The 15,524-nt window shown below is 38.3% G+C and overlaps 1 protein-coding gene across 3 annotated transcripts; it reads right to left on the bottom strand.

The window, feature by feature from the left end:
- Positions 1–2,537: 2,537 nt before the first annotated feature.
- GNPDA2 (glucosamine-6-phosphate deaminase 2) lies at positions 2,538–10,214 on the bottom strand. Of its 3 annotated transcripts, none has more exons than XM_071432465.1 (7): positions 10,058–10,213; positions 8,480–8,647; positions 8,082–8,179; positions 7,433–7,615; positions 6,947–7,131; positions 6,679–6,853; positions 2,538–3,552 (listed from the first exon to the last, which is right to left on the bottom strand). In XM_071432465.1, the coding sequence occupies exons 2-7, from the start codon at positions 8,605–8,607 to the stop codon at positions 3,494–3,496; spliced, it is 828 nt and encodes a 275-aa protein (XP_071288566.1). In that variant the 5' UTR covers positions 8,608–8,647; positions 10,058–10,213; the 3' UTR covers positions 2,538–3,493. The 3 variants fall into 3 exon arrangements, with proteins under 3 accessions (XP_071288566.1, XP_071288567.1, XP_071288565.1); XM_071432466.1 differs by adding an exon at positions 9,066–9,137 and having other exon boundaries at positions 6,679–7,131; positions 10,058–10,183; XM_071432464.1 differs by having other exon boundaries at positions 6,679–7,131; positions 10,058–10,214.
- Between the last annotated feature and the right edge of the window lie 5,310 nt (positions 10,215–15,524).

The raw sequence follows: 15,524 nt of genomic DNA, 5'->3' as shown, positions 1-15,524 counted from the left end.
TTGGTTATAACATATCTTGGTGTAGTTGGTGAAGTTTTATTTATATTGTTTACATACTAAAGTTTGTCAGTGCATGCCCAGTTAAATGCTGCAGTGTAGTGTGCATAACATGAAGTGTTACATTTGGAAGTGTACACAAGGCAATTATAAATATAAGTTAATGACCCTACTATATACTGTATTTACAACTGTTTACCCACCTCCAAAAACTTTTAAACTGCGTTAATTTTTTTGATCTTCAGGGACTAGTTTTGCTCTTCACAAATCTTAATTTCTTGTTATTAAATATTTATTAGAGAACAAATTGCTAGTCGTACCTACTAAAGTATTCAGTCACCAGGAAAGTCTGCCCTTAAATTTAGGCTTGTACCTACACTTTAATCATAAAGTAGTTTTATTTCAGCCTGTGTACAAGGAGGAATTGGGAAAATCTTTGGAGGGATGGAATGGAACAGGACATGTTCCCTTTCAACCTGTATTAGTTTCAGGGTGTAGAAAAAGGGGAGAGGGAATTCTGATACGTTAATGGTTTGTTGGGGCTTTTTTCTGTTTGGTTGTGGTTGCTCAGGTTTTGGGGTTTTTTTTTTTTTATTTGAAGCTGTTTCAGGTGCACTGAAAAACCAAAGATCTGGATGTGAACAAGGTATCTGCACCTTTAATAAAGGTACCTAAGCTGCTGCTACTGACCCTGAAGAAAGGAAGGATGCTGTGGAAAAAGGCTCTCTAACACATTTATGATTCCTCCCCTATAAAAGCTAGCATTTAAGGAACTACAGCTGCAGGGATACATGCTAGGAGCAAAGGAGCTAAAATGAACTCCTTGAACCAGACCTATAGGCAGTGATTCTGTACTGAGGAATAGGCAGAAACTGAAGGTGAGCTAGAGATTGTCCAAACAGTAAATTATAACCTTGCTGAGTGACAGAGACATCAAGTGTATGTTACCTAATTAAATGAGTTACATAGATGGATAGAGCTGCCTTGAGAATCTGTTTTAGCTTTACTATAGTCACATGAGGCAGAAAAAAAATACAAATTATAGTCTTAATTCTGAGATGACTTGTACATATATCAGTTTTCAAAACAAGAACTTTAAATTAACTGGTCAGTACCTGTAAAGTACATGAGGTATTAGTTTTTGACACAAATGTACCTGATTCTATCTAGTTACTTTTTGATTCCCCCTTTCCTTTGGAAAGACCTTAAAATGAGAAAAAGAATAAAATGGTAACCTTGATGTGCTAGGCTAACTTAGAATTTACTTTTAAGGACTCCTGAACTTAAAAATGCTTGCTTTGCCATTACTGCAGAGTAATGGGTTAACTCTTATGCAACTTAAAGGGTTGACTGGACCACTAAAGTAGTGGACAAGTTTGGAAGGTACTCTCCTGAAGAAATGATATTTCATAAAATGATTGGAAGTATCTTAAGGAATGAAATAACAGAAACAGTGTGGTAGTACTTAAAAAATTTCATAATATAGCACTCAGAATTTTTAAAAAATAGTGTAACAAGAGAAACAAGCTGGAGAACAACAAGAGCTGTGCATTAAAAGAGGCAATAGTCCCAGACCCAAGGACAGACAGGTTCTGCTGTACTGGTATTTAAACTGGCCTGTGTTTTACAGAAGGTCGAGTAGTTAAAAAGGGAGGAAATATATTAATTCTGTGATCTGGCACATCTTGAGAACACAGAGGGCTTTAGTGAGTAAGGGTGCCAAGGGAGGCACATGACTGAAAGGTGTGCTGGAATAAAGAACAAGAATATTGTTTCAATAGCATTCTCCATTTTGGCACATGAAGGATAATGATCATCAAGATGAAACCTGTTTCAATTCCATTAATACTAACCTAAATTAATTACTACTTTTAGTTTCATGCTTTTGTAATAGAATTGTTTGTAAATTTGCTTAGCTGTAAAGGCTAATGGCAAACCTAACACTGCATTTTGAGTCATACATTACCTGTAACAGCATTCTTCTGAAAGGCAGTCTTTTCAACTTTTTTCCCCACAATGTTGCATTATGCTTCAAAAATACATGTGCATAAACTGAGCCTTAAAGCTGAAAACCTGTTTTAAATATGTGGATGTTCAATGTACTGTTGAGAATTGAAACACTAGGCCTGGCTTCCTACACTGCTGTAGACAGATTCTTCCATGCTTTTGTAATTCCTCAGAATCAGAGAACAGTCCAGTTTTGAAAGGACTCTGTAAGACCATTTATGAGAAAGGTGAGCCTAGATGAGTCTAGAAAAGTCACCTAGATGAAAGGTGAGCCTCCCACATCCCTGGGGAGATAATGTGATTTTGTAATAAAGACTACATGCCTGTCATTTGGGTGAAAAGTTGAATTGTTGAAGTTGTGCTTATAGTTGTACTTTCTTGCAGGGAGTATTTTCAACAAGGGCTTTCCCAAAAAAAGTCTTCATCAGTAAACTCTTATCTTTCTCCTTTGGTGCCTAATCACTCCCTGAAATTCTGAACTATTTAATCATGACAATTTATATTAGAAATGAAACAATTTTGAAACTAAGAGATTTATATTTAAGTTTTACTTATATTCAAAGTAGGAAATAACATTCCTTGTAACAGCTCAATGTTTATAATGATACAATGAAAAAGTGATTAACAGTTGGCTTTAAATGATCATTTGCAGACGTTATAGTCCTGTAAATTAAGCTCTTTTCAGGCATTTAATTGTAACATCAGTTTTATAATTGACCAGGTACCTCCAGGAAGGAACGTTGAGATTTTTTCCTTATGTATAAAGCTTGATTACCAAAAATATAAAATCCTAAAGTAATTTGAAGTACATGAGAGGAAAAAGTGCTGTTGTAGAAGTTTAATATTTTTATCCATGGAGCAAGTTGTAACTTTGAAGAATTTGGTGCATTTTTAGGCACTGTTTTTATATCTTCATTTGCCCGAAATATAAAGCAGGACTTGAGATGCCCAAAAACTGTGTCAGACAAATTTAAGGCAACCAAGTGCAAAAGCTCAATATACATTAGATATATGTAAACAGAACATTTCATAGTAGAAATTGTACAACTATTACAAGTCCATAGTAATAGCAAAGGCCAAAACCATTCTGCCTAGAGACACAAATGCAAAATGTAGTTACTCTAACCAAGCCAAAAATTAAGAATTCTGGGAAATGAAGTGTCATCTTCTCTAATAGGAGGCAGATGCAATACATTGCTGTGCTGGAGTAAGTGCTCTGCTTTTCCCTTCTCTACATAATGTGCAGTCTCTCCCAAGTTTGTTCTGTTCCATTTAGTGATGTACCAACAGTGGAGCTCCAAATGTTAAAGCAAAATGCACAACACAGCAAACAGATGGAATGTGAATGTACAGATATTGGACCTTTTAAAAATACAGTACCTAGGATTTCCCATTTTAAACAGTTTTCAGCATATTGCATAGCAGTGAACTCATCTGCTACCTAAAAATGTTGCTGCTGACCCACATGGAGTTCCTCTTCAGTCTTCTTTCAGTTTTCTTTCATACTGTACAGTGGGTCCACAAGCTTATTGTGCACATGCATTAAACCTTGGGGGGAAAGCAACAATGCCAGCTTTACATTAGTTATACTTTGATAAAATGTTCTTCTATCCACGTTTTTATTTGGAATTTGCTTCAAAGTACACATTTTAAATAATTCATTGACGAGAACAAAAATGGCTATGTAAAGTAGTTCAGAGTCAGAGACAGCAGATATATTCCTGTATCACTTGCATACTAATGACATATTCAGTATGAGCTGAACAGGGACCAGACAGTTCTCTAATAACAGGGACTACTTCCAAATGAAATGAATATATCTTTTGTGTATTAAAAACTGTGTAACAGCAATGTAATTCCCTCACCCCACAATGTGCCATAAAAATTAGATCCACACATAGTGAGACTTTGACAGCTTGAGTTCTTTTGAAATGTTCTAGCATTATGGTAGTACTGTTTTTGTAATAATCATGTACTTGTGGTCCTAGACAGGCAAAATCAAATTAAATTATCCAGACTCTTAGTGCAGACTCAATTTCAGCAGTCCAGCTGTTTTCTGTTGTAGCTGGGCTTTTTCTTGTCATATACAAGTCCTTCATAGCTATGATTAGGGGGATAATTTTTTTACTCTTCAACTACTTTAATTCTAATAAATGCTGTAGTGCAATTAAATAAAAAGATGCTTCCTTCTTAACTTTGCTATAACTTAATGAAAATGTTACCTACATCTAGGTATGTGTGACATGGGATCACTGGCCAGTTTTGCCTCATTTCACCTTGAGAACTAATAACAGTAATGATCAGTGTTCACAATCCACAAAGTAAAAGTCCATTTTAGTATTGAACTAAAGACTGAATTTCTAAAATTAAAATATGCAACACTAAAAGTAATTTTCTTAAAAATGATGAAAGAAATCTCACATTACTGCATATTTATTATCTATGGTAAAGAATATTCAAATACCTTTGCTACATGATGCAGCTGGTGGCAGCCTAAGTGCCACTGCAGCAACATGAAGTTTGAGTTAACTATACAATCAAAGGTCATAACTGTAGGTGACCATAAAAAAGGCATCTTATGCAGCATCTATTACTAATCACTATGTGATTATTTAATATAAAATACAGATGTTAGATCAAGTGTAATATTTTTTTCAGTTTAACAGTGACAAGAACTTAACATTTGACATAAAAGCTGTTTGTCCAAAAAGAGTAACAGCTGCATACACTATGTAAACTAGAAACATGTTTTGAGCTTTAAAACATTTAACTTCCTACCAATATTTTCCTCTTCTAAAAAGGGGAAATGAAATAATTACCCATTTCCTAGATGCATGAAAAATGGTTACAAAGTATAGCTTCTGTCATACTTAATGAAGAATATTTAAATCCTGTTAGTCAAAGTGTTACAGGAAAAACAGTGAGAGACAAAAGATTTTTTTAAAGAAATGCACCAGACTTGGTAGATGCCAAAAAAATTATTTCAAAGGAAAGTCCCACTCGATATTCAAGTATGCTTTGAATAAACAGATTTCTGCACACAGTTTTAAGAGGAACATGTGTAAGTATGGAAAAAATTATCCTGAACTAACTTATAGGCAGATAAATCAGTAAATTCAAAATTCATTTTCTGTTTCATTCTTCAAGAAAGTTGCAAGTAAGACCATAAGCACACTTGATAATTTTAGTCTATTACAGGTTTTGAGAAAGTTAGAAAAAATGGAATAGGTTAATCTATTTACCAGCCAGTGTGGTACTTGATTATAAAACAAAAAAAAAAAAGCAGCTTCATATTGAAAGTTTTAAGTGGTGAAAAATCTCCATAAATCACTACTATAAATAGCAGTATTAATAACTACCTAGCTTCCCTAAGAAGTCTAACCTGAAGATCAAGTTTCAGAAATAATTCCAAATTTGACCCACACTGACTTCTCCATCTTACAAGGGGAAAAGAATCTTACTGATTGCAGAGCAGGTAAAATTAATTAAGTTTAAAGTAAACCATCTTTTTAAAGTTCTATTGCTGTGTATTACAGGGTAATTATGTACAGTGACACAATAGCACACATTCATAAATTGTAGCCCTTGATGTTTTTTAAAGCAATATTCAGTGTAATTTATATTTAGTGATTCTACATTAGGTTTGTATTTCCCAAGCAAAGCCTCTGTTAATATAAAATACAGGATAATGTTTAAAACTTATCCAAGCAGTTAGAGAAGTTTATCTCTGAAAACAACAGTAAGTGCTGTCTAGCAGTGTGATACAAGAAAAGACTAACCCTCCCTCCTACCCCACAAATACATAGCAGAGAACAGCATACTGAAAAATTCAAAATTAACAAGCTGGCCACAAGAGGTATCAGTATAAATATCATAGAGGTGTACAAACTGCAATCCAATACATATATGAGCACTGGTAATATAATGCTCTAAAAAAGAATTTAATAAATTACAATCTCGATCTCTGATACCTCAGCTACTACACGTACCCATGCTAGTGAGAACAACAACTGAGTCACACAATTGCATGTGCTGTGCTAGTGCAGTCAGGAGAAAACTACTTTTCTCAGCTTCTACTGTCTCAGTCAAACAGAATTCAGTCTAGGAAGTCTCAATTACTATCAAATATCCTGACTTATTTTAAGTTTGCCGCAATATACCTACTACAAATATGTAAAACACACGGTAAAAGGGTGCAATGTTTTCAAAGGCAGTATAAATTGTTATGCTAATTGCACATGAAAAAATGTTCTCAGGTGGCTTCAAAGTCTGTATTGCAGTTTACTAGACATCACATTACAGCAAAAGCAGCATGGAAATGTATCAGGATTAATAAATGTATTAAGATTTTTTTAAGCTAAACTTTCTAGTAAACTTAAGACCGGTATTCTGGAACACCAGATTACTGCTGTTTAAAGTTAAAGATTACTAAAATATTGTTTAAACTGGAAGCAAAGGAAATACTCTTCCCAAGTATATTGTCTGGAATGTAGGTAGCACAAGTTATGCCTCCTGGCAATTTTCCAAACACAAGAAATAAGTTAATATTTATATTTTGACTATATAGCATTATACATTAGTGACTGCAAAGTGTTGGAAGGCTCAAATTTAAATCAGTATAATTTCAAAGCTGTCGGTTTTGGATAAACATGTGACCTCTGATTCAGTGCTCACCTTTAAAGTACTTCACAGTTTTAACTCTTAGTTCTAAAGTAGCATCTTCATCACACACAAAGATAGTGCGAGGGTGTTGCTGGAAAGCAGAAACTGTCCACATATGATTGACTCCTTCTTCAATTGCTTTGTACAATGCAAAAGCCTTGTGTGCACCTGTTATAAGAATCATCACCTGCAAAACAAAGGTCTCTTTACTTTCAATCCCAGTATCAATACCAACTAATCTTGAAAACACACATGCAACTAGAACTAAATGAGTTCTTACTTCTCTAGCATCCATCACTGTACCCACACCAACTGTTAGCGCCATAGTTGGTACTTTAGATAAGTCTCCATCAAAGTATTTAGCATTTGCCAAAATGGTGTCCATTGCTAAAGTCTTTAATCTTGTTCTTGAAGACAAACTCGATCCGGGTTCATTGAATGCAATGTGGCCATCTGGACCAATGCCTTTTCAAAGTTAAAAAAAATAAATCATTCCAGACCTGAGAGTCAACACATAACCTCAAACATTGTAAATTAATAAAAAAGGGGGCTCATCCTTTCCTTTTGCTTCCCCATTTTCAATAAGTCATTAGAAACTTGGACACCAACCATTCTCTTTTGAAATTTATACTGATTCTTTGTTAGTCACAGAACTTTCTTACACAATAATTGAAATATTTGTGCTTTAGTCAAGTTATGAAAATAGTGACTAAAGAATTGGTTTATGTGCTTGAATTGTAACTAACCACAGAGCATTTCCTCATACCTCCAACAAACAGATCAATCCCCCCTGCTTCTTCAATTTTCTTTTCAAATGCATCACATTCCGCCTGTAAGTCTGGTGCATTCCCATCAAGGATATGAGCATTATTCGGATCTATGTCAATATGCTTAAAGAAGTTATTCCACATATAGGAGTGATAGCTCTCTGGATGATTTCTGGGAAGCCCTGAAATGATTTATAGGGAAATTACCATATGACAAGATTTAACCAAACAGCCTTAATTTTAGTCTGTGTGTAACAGATGTAGGGCATGCAAGGCAAACCTGAGTCAAATAAATCTTTCAAATAAAGATTTGAAACTACATTGAGAAGAAAGGTTTCCTGTTGGCACGTACAAGGTTTACATTCCCTCCACATACATCTTATCCCAGAGTGTAAAGTCTTCAACAGAAATGCAGTCCCAATATTACATGACAACATAATTCTACAGAAGTACTGTGAAACACTGGATTTAGCCCGGTGTTTATTTTTGCATTTTTGTAGATCAAGGAACAGAAAAATGCTGGGACACCAGTCTAATATACAAAAACAAATATACTAGACTAACCTGGTACTTTGACAAAATATTTAATAGTTTTTATAAGGAGAAAAAAACCATTACAGTATGTTCTCAAATAATAGCACATCTTACCTACATACTCATCCATGTTGAAAGTCTTTACGTATTTGAAAGAGAGATCTCCATTTTTGTGATATTCTATCAGCTTTCTGTAGCATCCCAAAGGTGTACTTCCTGTTAAATAAAAGTTTTTCTACTGGTCTGTGTATCTGCACATTTTCAGTGTATTTAAATGTCTTCACAGTCAAATTTTGTTAAAGTGCTTTTCAACATACAAGCAATATGCTGTTTCTCATTTAGTATTTATCAGTTTCTCAAACTATCACAACTTTTCAGAAAAATCAAATGAATATTTAAAAAAAAGTTAGAATATTACCAAAAATACTTATGTTCTTTTAAATACTGTATCTGCTACCAGTGATACAAACATTGTTCCAGGCTTAGTTATTTTCAAAGACATTGAATAAAACTTGCCTGTTGGTAGACCAAGGGTGAAATATCTTCCTTGACTTGGCTTGAACTGGATAATACGATTACAGATGTACTTGGCTGCCCATTCACTAGCCTGATCATAATCTTCAAGAATTACTAGCCTCATTATGGCAGTGAAGAACTTGTATGATAAAACAAACTTAAACCTGGAGAAAATGTTGAAGTTTTAAAAATAAGCACCACATAAGTAGTTGCAAAACTCTTAGATTACAGAGGAGATAAAAAAATCATCTTCCATACCAATGACTTGCATTAGCATAACACACTCTTGCAGACCTAGTTCAAGCTGGACAATCAAGAGAAAAGCTACATAATCCAAATGATAGATTACAGTCAAAATATTTATTAAAATCCACAGACTAATTTAAAGCAATTAATAGGAAAAAGCTAAAACAAGATGAGAACAAGCCATTTTGAACTTCGGTATTTTCGTCATTACCATCAGAAAAGAGGAAATACTTATATACCAAGATTAATTCCTGTTTCTTATGACCAGCTGAATGCCTACAACTTCAAAAACAAGACCCAGAGTAATCCCATGTTTCTATAATCAAAATACCTAACTGGGACTAAATTATTAAAGCTCCTTTCACTCCCATTCTAGCTCCTTAACAATGCTCCAGTAAGTTTATTAATCTGCAAAAAAAAAAAAGTTAAAGCATTAGAGATATTTGAGATGTTTACAATTCACAGGAAAAAATACGGTATCACATTTTTTCTTTGCCACATAAATTTAAACAGAAATTAAAAAAGCTTTGAGTGCAATTGTATCAACTTTTAAGATGAATATCCAGAAAACAAGCTTGGTTGCTAGAAGTATACAAGCATCTCTTGCATTTAAGTGAAACTCATTTTTCCATGAATTTCTGCTTAACAGAGTCTGGTAGTTATCCAGGAAGACCGAGGCTCTTTCCCCAGTTTGGGATGCGTTGCTCTTCCTTTCCAGGTCTGGGTGTGCTCGGCATTAGCCTGAACACAACACAGTTGTCAGAAGCCTACGGCCACCGGTGTGACAGACCACACTAATTTAGCTGACCCCAAATGACCGGCTAATTTCAAAACAAATATGAATTAAAGTACTTAACCATGTTAGTCCCACTAAAGAAGGAAGAAAGTGATGATCATCACCGTGTGCTGCCTGTGCTGCTCCATCTCCCTGGACAGCTGAGCCGTGACAAGTCAAACTCACCTTTGCCGAGGAAACACTATTCGCGCACACCCAAGAATTAACACACATCCCCGAGAAGGAACAGCATGCCAACAGGAACAGACTGCGCGGCTTTAGGCCGGTTTCATAAAATCCCAGCAATTTTACGCTGGGAACACGGGGATGCTCTCAAGAGCAGGGACCCACGGACAGCAGCAGAACCACAGCGAATTTTTGGCTAAGGACACTTTTTTTGGGTTTTTTTTTTTGGCGATGGTGGGGAGGGAGGGGTGATAAACCTACACTGGCAGAGACCTGCAGCCGGAGCGCCGCCGGCACAGCAGCCCCGGGCCCCCGCGGCCTCCCCTTCCCCGGCCGGCCACGGCGCGCCCTGCCCGGCCCCGCTCACCCGGGACAGCCCGCGGCGGCCACGAGTGGCACCAGGACCAGGACGAGATGAAGGAGGAGGAGGACGAGGAGGAGGAGGACGGGAACCGCCGCCCGCCCCGCAGCTCCCGCCCCGCCGCCTCCAGCGGAACCCGCCCCGCGACCCGGAAGCGGCGGCGGGGACGGGAAATGGGCTCCTTCCCCCGCGGGCATTTCCGGGCCGGTGCGGAGCCAGGGACAGAGCGCTCGGCCCAGCGGCCCGGGAGCTGCCGAAGGCTTCGGGCGTTCCAGCCTGGAGCATGGCTGTGCTCGAGAGCTCCTCTCGCAGCCCCTCTGCTGCGGAGCACATTGATATCTTAATGGAAAAAAGGTTCCCCTGTAGCCTAAATGTTTGCGTGATGCAGCTGCAAAAGCTGTGTCTAGTGACTGGGAAAAATTAATGAGGTGAGGCATCAACGTCTTGGTGAATCACAGCTGACCCTAAGCCGGCAGTGCCCTTGTGAGCGGGAAAGGCAGTGGAATCCTGTGGGTGCGTTCCTGGGGGAACACTGTGGCCAGCAGGCCGGGAGGGTGATCCTGCCCCTGCACTCTGCCCTGTGAGGCCGCATCTGGAACGCCATGTGCAGTTCTGGGCTCCTCAGGGCAGCAAAGGCAAGGAACTACTGCAGAGGTTCCAGTGGAGGCCACAAGGATGATGTCTCATCATGTCATCTCTCTTGAACAGAGACTGCAGGAGCTGGGCCTGTTCTCCTCTGCAGAGGAGAAAAGAGGGAGGGTCTCATCAGTGCATATAAATATCTCAAACGCAGGTGCTGCCAGACCCTTTTTGGCCGTGCCCAGCAATAGGACGAGGAAAATGGGCATCAAGTAAAACAAGAAGTTCCACCTTGACATGAACTTCTTTACCTTGAGAGTGGCAGAGCCCTGGAACAGGCTGCCCAGGGAGGTCATAGAGTTTCTGTCTCTGGAGGCGAAAAACCCACTTGGACACATTCCTGTGTCACCTGCTCCAGGTGACCCTTGCCTCAGCAGGGCAGTTGGACCAGATAATCTTCAGAGGTCCCTTTCAACCCTAACAATTCTGTGATTTGCTTTTTGCTTTAAAAGCAGTCAAGTAATTCCACAGCCTTAGCTAAGCTGTAATTAAGCAGGTAATCTAACAGATAGATCTTGATATGTGGAAAGGGCTAACAGTCTGAAAGGGTGGTGCTTCAAACTGGAGTGAGGAAACTGGATTAGGGCATGAGCAAGCAACATAATTCTGAATATATGTGTATGCACATACCTGTAGGGTTCACTGAGACCTTACCATAATACAAGACCAGGATAAATCTGTTTACTGGGTAGGGGCATAATTGTCTGAGGAAAAAAATGATTGAATGATAAAACAGGAAGCTAATAAAGGGGAGTGTGTATTTGAAAAAAAAATAAATCTGGGGTCATACATGAGCATAATGATGCACTTTTTTGGCAAGACTGTGTTTAATTCAGGTTGTTAGAGCATGATGCTAATAATGCCAAGGTTTTAATGTGGGTTTGATCCCCATGTAGGTCATTCATTTAAGACCCATCTTTGCAGGTCCCTTCCAACTCAGTATATTCTGTGATTCCATGAGCCTGTCTAGCAAGGTTTAGAATGAGAAATTGTATTTCTCTTTCAAGGTATTGAGAAATACTTTGCCAAGGGCATGAAAGATGTGTTTGCAAGCTTGTGAGGGAAAATATGTCTTTCTGAGGTCTCTGGGGCTTAGCAGGCAATCAATAAAAATATCTTTTGTTTCAAAACCAGTTCATTTGTATTTAACTTTCTAATATAAACAGTTATAATTCATGCATGTTCTTCTGATAAGTCTTTATCTCAGAAATTTTACCAGGTACTAAAGAATAGTGTTTTGCACCATTTCTTGAGTGATGCTCTGAGCCTTTGCTGCTCTCATTTTTTCAGAGTATACTTGCAGATTCTATGTAAGAATATAAGTTTTGTCTCTAGATTTCAATTCTTTTTTTTTTTCCTACCTCTGTGGACCATGTGTAACACCCCAGAGGTAAACTACTGCATACAGCAGACTAGTTAACACATTTCTCTGGTATTACTACACACCTAGGTACCTACAAGGCCGAAATCTCACCCCTCCCCCAAAAGCTTTGTTGGTTTCCACAACTTGAAAATTCTCTTTTTTTTTTTCATCACTACAGAAGAACTCTTAAAATTCAGGCAATAGTCTCCTCCTTGTTGCATATTCTCCAGGAAGTCTGAGAATATATGATGTACTGTTCCACACTCAGTGGAAGTTGTCCTTTTTCCCACTGCCCCTAAATTTGGAACAGCAGCTTGTCTGTTGCCTTTTAGCAAACTTCACAATGCTATCAACTGCTTCTATGAGATAGAAAAAATTCCCTGTCTTATGTAAACATATTCAATTCTTACTCTCATTGTTTGTATGCTAATACCTAGGGGATGATTTTCCAAGTCATTCATCAGAATTTCCTGTCTAATTAATAGCAGATGAAAAATGCTCTGTATGTAGTGAATGTTGTAGCTAACGATTACTAGTTATGATGCTGCTAAAAAAAATCTTAGTCCCTTATTATGTTTCACTGAGTAGCAAAACAAGAGATTTCAAAGTCTCACATTTATTATAAATATCTTTTGGTTTTGGAAACAGTCTTTCTGTGATTTTTAAAATTTTATTTTCTAAATGGCCCCTTCTTTTAAGTATTAATTAATTTACTCTACGCCTGGTGATCTGATTTGTACACATCTGCTATGATCAGATCTCCTTTTTAAAACCTGTGTTTAAGTAACTATGAATTTAAACTGGATGTACTTCAGTAGTACCAAACTACATTGACTTTTACCTGAGGAGGACCACCTCAATTTCAGGTGAACCCAGACTTTTAAGAAGATACTCTGTTCCTTCAGATTCCCTCTGATTTAGTTGGAAGAACAAAGGATCCTGCACAAAGCTGGGACCTGTGAAGGAAAATTACACATATGGATATTGACATGTAGAAAGGACTCTGAGAACAAAACAAAAAGGTTGCAATGAAAATACTTGCCAAGGCATTAAATATAGAGGTCTCTATATTTAATGAAGAAACATGTAATTGCTGAAAACACTTTTAAAAAAAAGACTCACTCTGAATGAAACACTTCTATTGAGTCTGGCTGAGGTGGGATAATTTTCCCTATAATTTCTCACAGTGCTGTGCTTTGTATTAGTAGCTAGAAGGATGTCAGTAACACTCCAGTGTTTTGGCTGCTGCTGAGTAGCCCTCCACAGCATCAAGGCTGTCTGTCCAACATTCCCCCTGGCCAGGAGGCTGGAGTCGGCAAGATCTTGGGAGGGGACACAGCCAGGAAAGTTGATCCCCTGACCAGAGGATATTCCATAACATATCTGCTCTGATACAACATTTAAGAGAAGGCTGGAGAAGGAAGGGTGTGGGGAGGAGAGAGCCAGGTATTTTTTTATTAACAAATGTGTTATTTGTCTGCCTTCTAAAGCAACTGGTACACACACTGAAGCCCTGCTTCCTGGGAAATAGTTGGATATCACCTGCTAATGGGAAGTAGAGAATAAATCTTGTGTTTTCATTTGCTTCCATGCACAGCCGTTTTTTTATCGAACTGTCTTTATCTTGATCCATGAGGATTTTGTCCATCTTATTTTCTCCCACTGTCTCCTGCTTAGAAGGGGAGTGATAGGGTGACTCTGTCAGCGCCTGGTGTCCAGCCAGGGTCAACTCACCAAAATTCTGCTGTGTAAAGCCTGTGCAATCAAGCATAAGGATACAAAATAACAGCAGCTGAGACCTTTTAGGGGGTGGTAACTGTGTGGGGAGAAGGGGAAAAACTGCAGTGAAGATTTGTTTTTCCTAATTTTCAGAACTCTGAAAGAATGTAAAGACATTGGTTGTTACCCCTGGTTCTTCATTTAATGCCACAGGGTCAATAGTCTGCTGTTTTCCTGCCATTAAAGCAGACTGAATTTCTGCTAATTTAATTTCTCTTCTGGACATAAACCTGAGGGGACCAAATCCACTTGGCAGCTTTGCTTAGTTCTCACAAAGACTGAAGATAGTTTCACATGTGCATTACATCCCTGTACTTGTCACAGCTTTCTTCAAAACTTCACTGGTTAGATCTCACCACATTTCTATCAGCTGAGGCGTACATGGCGTGTGATGTCTTTTTGGGTTATGCTATATGCAACCAGCCCATGGAAACCATTTTCCAGTGAAATAGGAAACATGAAATTCTGTGATGCTAGGACTGTGTCAGCAGATTCACAAATGAAGCACCTAGCTAATATTTAGCACCATCTTAATTTTCATAGGCAAGGCTTTGAGTCAGTTTGTGAAGCTCTGCACAGTAACAGATCCGTATTCTATGCTTTTGTTTTCTGGTTTTGTTCTTGCGATGTGTTGGTGCTTCCTACATGGATTCTGGTGGAGTCTGTACCAATACATTCAGCTGGTTCTGAATGTAAGAGTTGGTTACTACAGAGTAAACAGTAGAGGTGATGAGAAGAGTATTTATTGTACGATCACCCTGTTACCTTTTTGCTGGTGGACTCTTCAGTTCTTCTGAGGGTAGGGGTTCAGTGTGGGAGTTTGCTACTTGGTACTGCTTCATTTTGCCATGTAGAGAGATCTGATGCTGATTGTTTTCCTGTGTGCTGAAGTACCATGCTATTTCTCCACAAGTCTCTCTGCCAGAACAAGCAGGCAGAGTGCCTGCTGCATTCCCTCCAGATCCGATCTTTCCCTTTTACTGATGTGCCAGCTGTGTCACAAGTATGGGCGCACTGATTGATGGTTGGCTGTGCCCCTGCAGTGTGGAGCATTCTTGATGTATGCAGGGGTGGTGAGAGAAATTTCTGATAGTGCTCTCAGCTGCTGTTAAAGCCTGTTCCTTTCAGAGTACACAGTTTAGACTGGGCACAGAAATACACAGGATGTGTTTAATGCTCCATGCTACTCCAGACGTGGAGATGGGAAAGAGGTTCCCTGGTTTTGCAGCCAAGCCATTCTATGCCAATCACCTGAGTGCTTAGGCATGTTTCTGGATATATGTTATTTGTGAGTATCAAAAAACTTTGGGAGTCCTTAGTGGTCGTGTAAATATTCTCATTTGACTATGTGCAAAACTAAACCAGGATTTAAAGTTTCATGCTAGGTATTCACAGATGCTGGAAGCTAACTAGAGTAGTCAGTAAGTGTCAATAAGTGTTTTTTTTAGTACTTGAAAAGAATGTTGCATTCCATTTAAGATTGTTGCATTTTTGTGCAATGGACTTTGTCTTTTGCATCTTTTTTTTAATAAAAGCTTGGAGAGACCAGTTATAAAGTGTAGTGGTCCCAGTTGTGGGTTTCTCTGGGTCTGGATTGAAGGCACTTGAGACGGTAGTTCATGTTCGGACTCAAGTGTTTATTATTTCTTAACAGTAAAACAGTCTCACTCCTGTGAGTTCAGCAGCTTTTCA

The sequence above is a fragment of the Agelaius tricolor genome, unplaced genomic scaffold (genome assembly GCF_023055355.1).
Source record: "Agelaius tricolor isolate 1412-34295 unplaced genomic scaffold, bAgeTri1.0.p SCAF_8, whole genome shotgun sequence".
NCBI classification, from domain to species: Eukaryota; Metazoa; Chordata; class Aves; order Passeriformes; family Icteridae; genus Agelaius; species Agelaius tricolor.
This window is presented reverse-complemented; position numbering and strand designations above follow the sequence as displayed.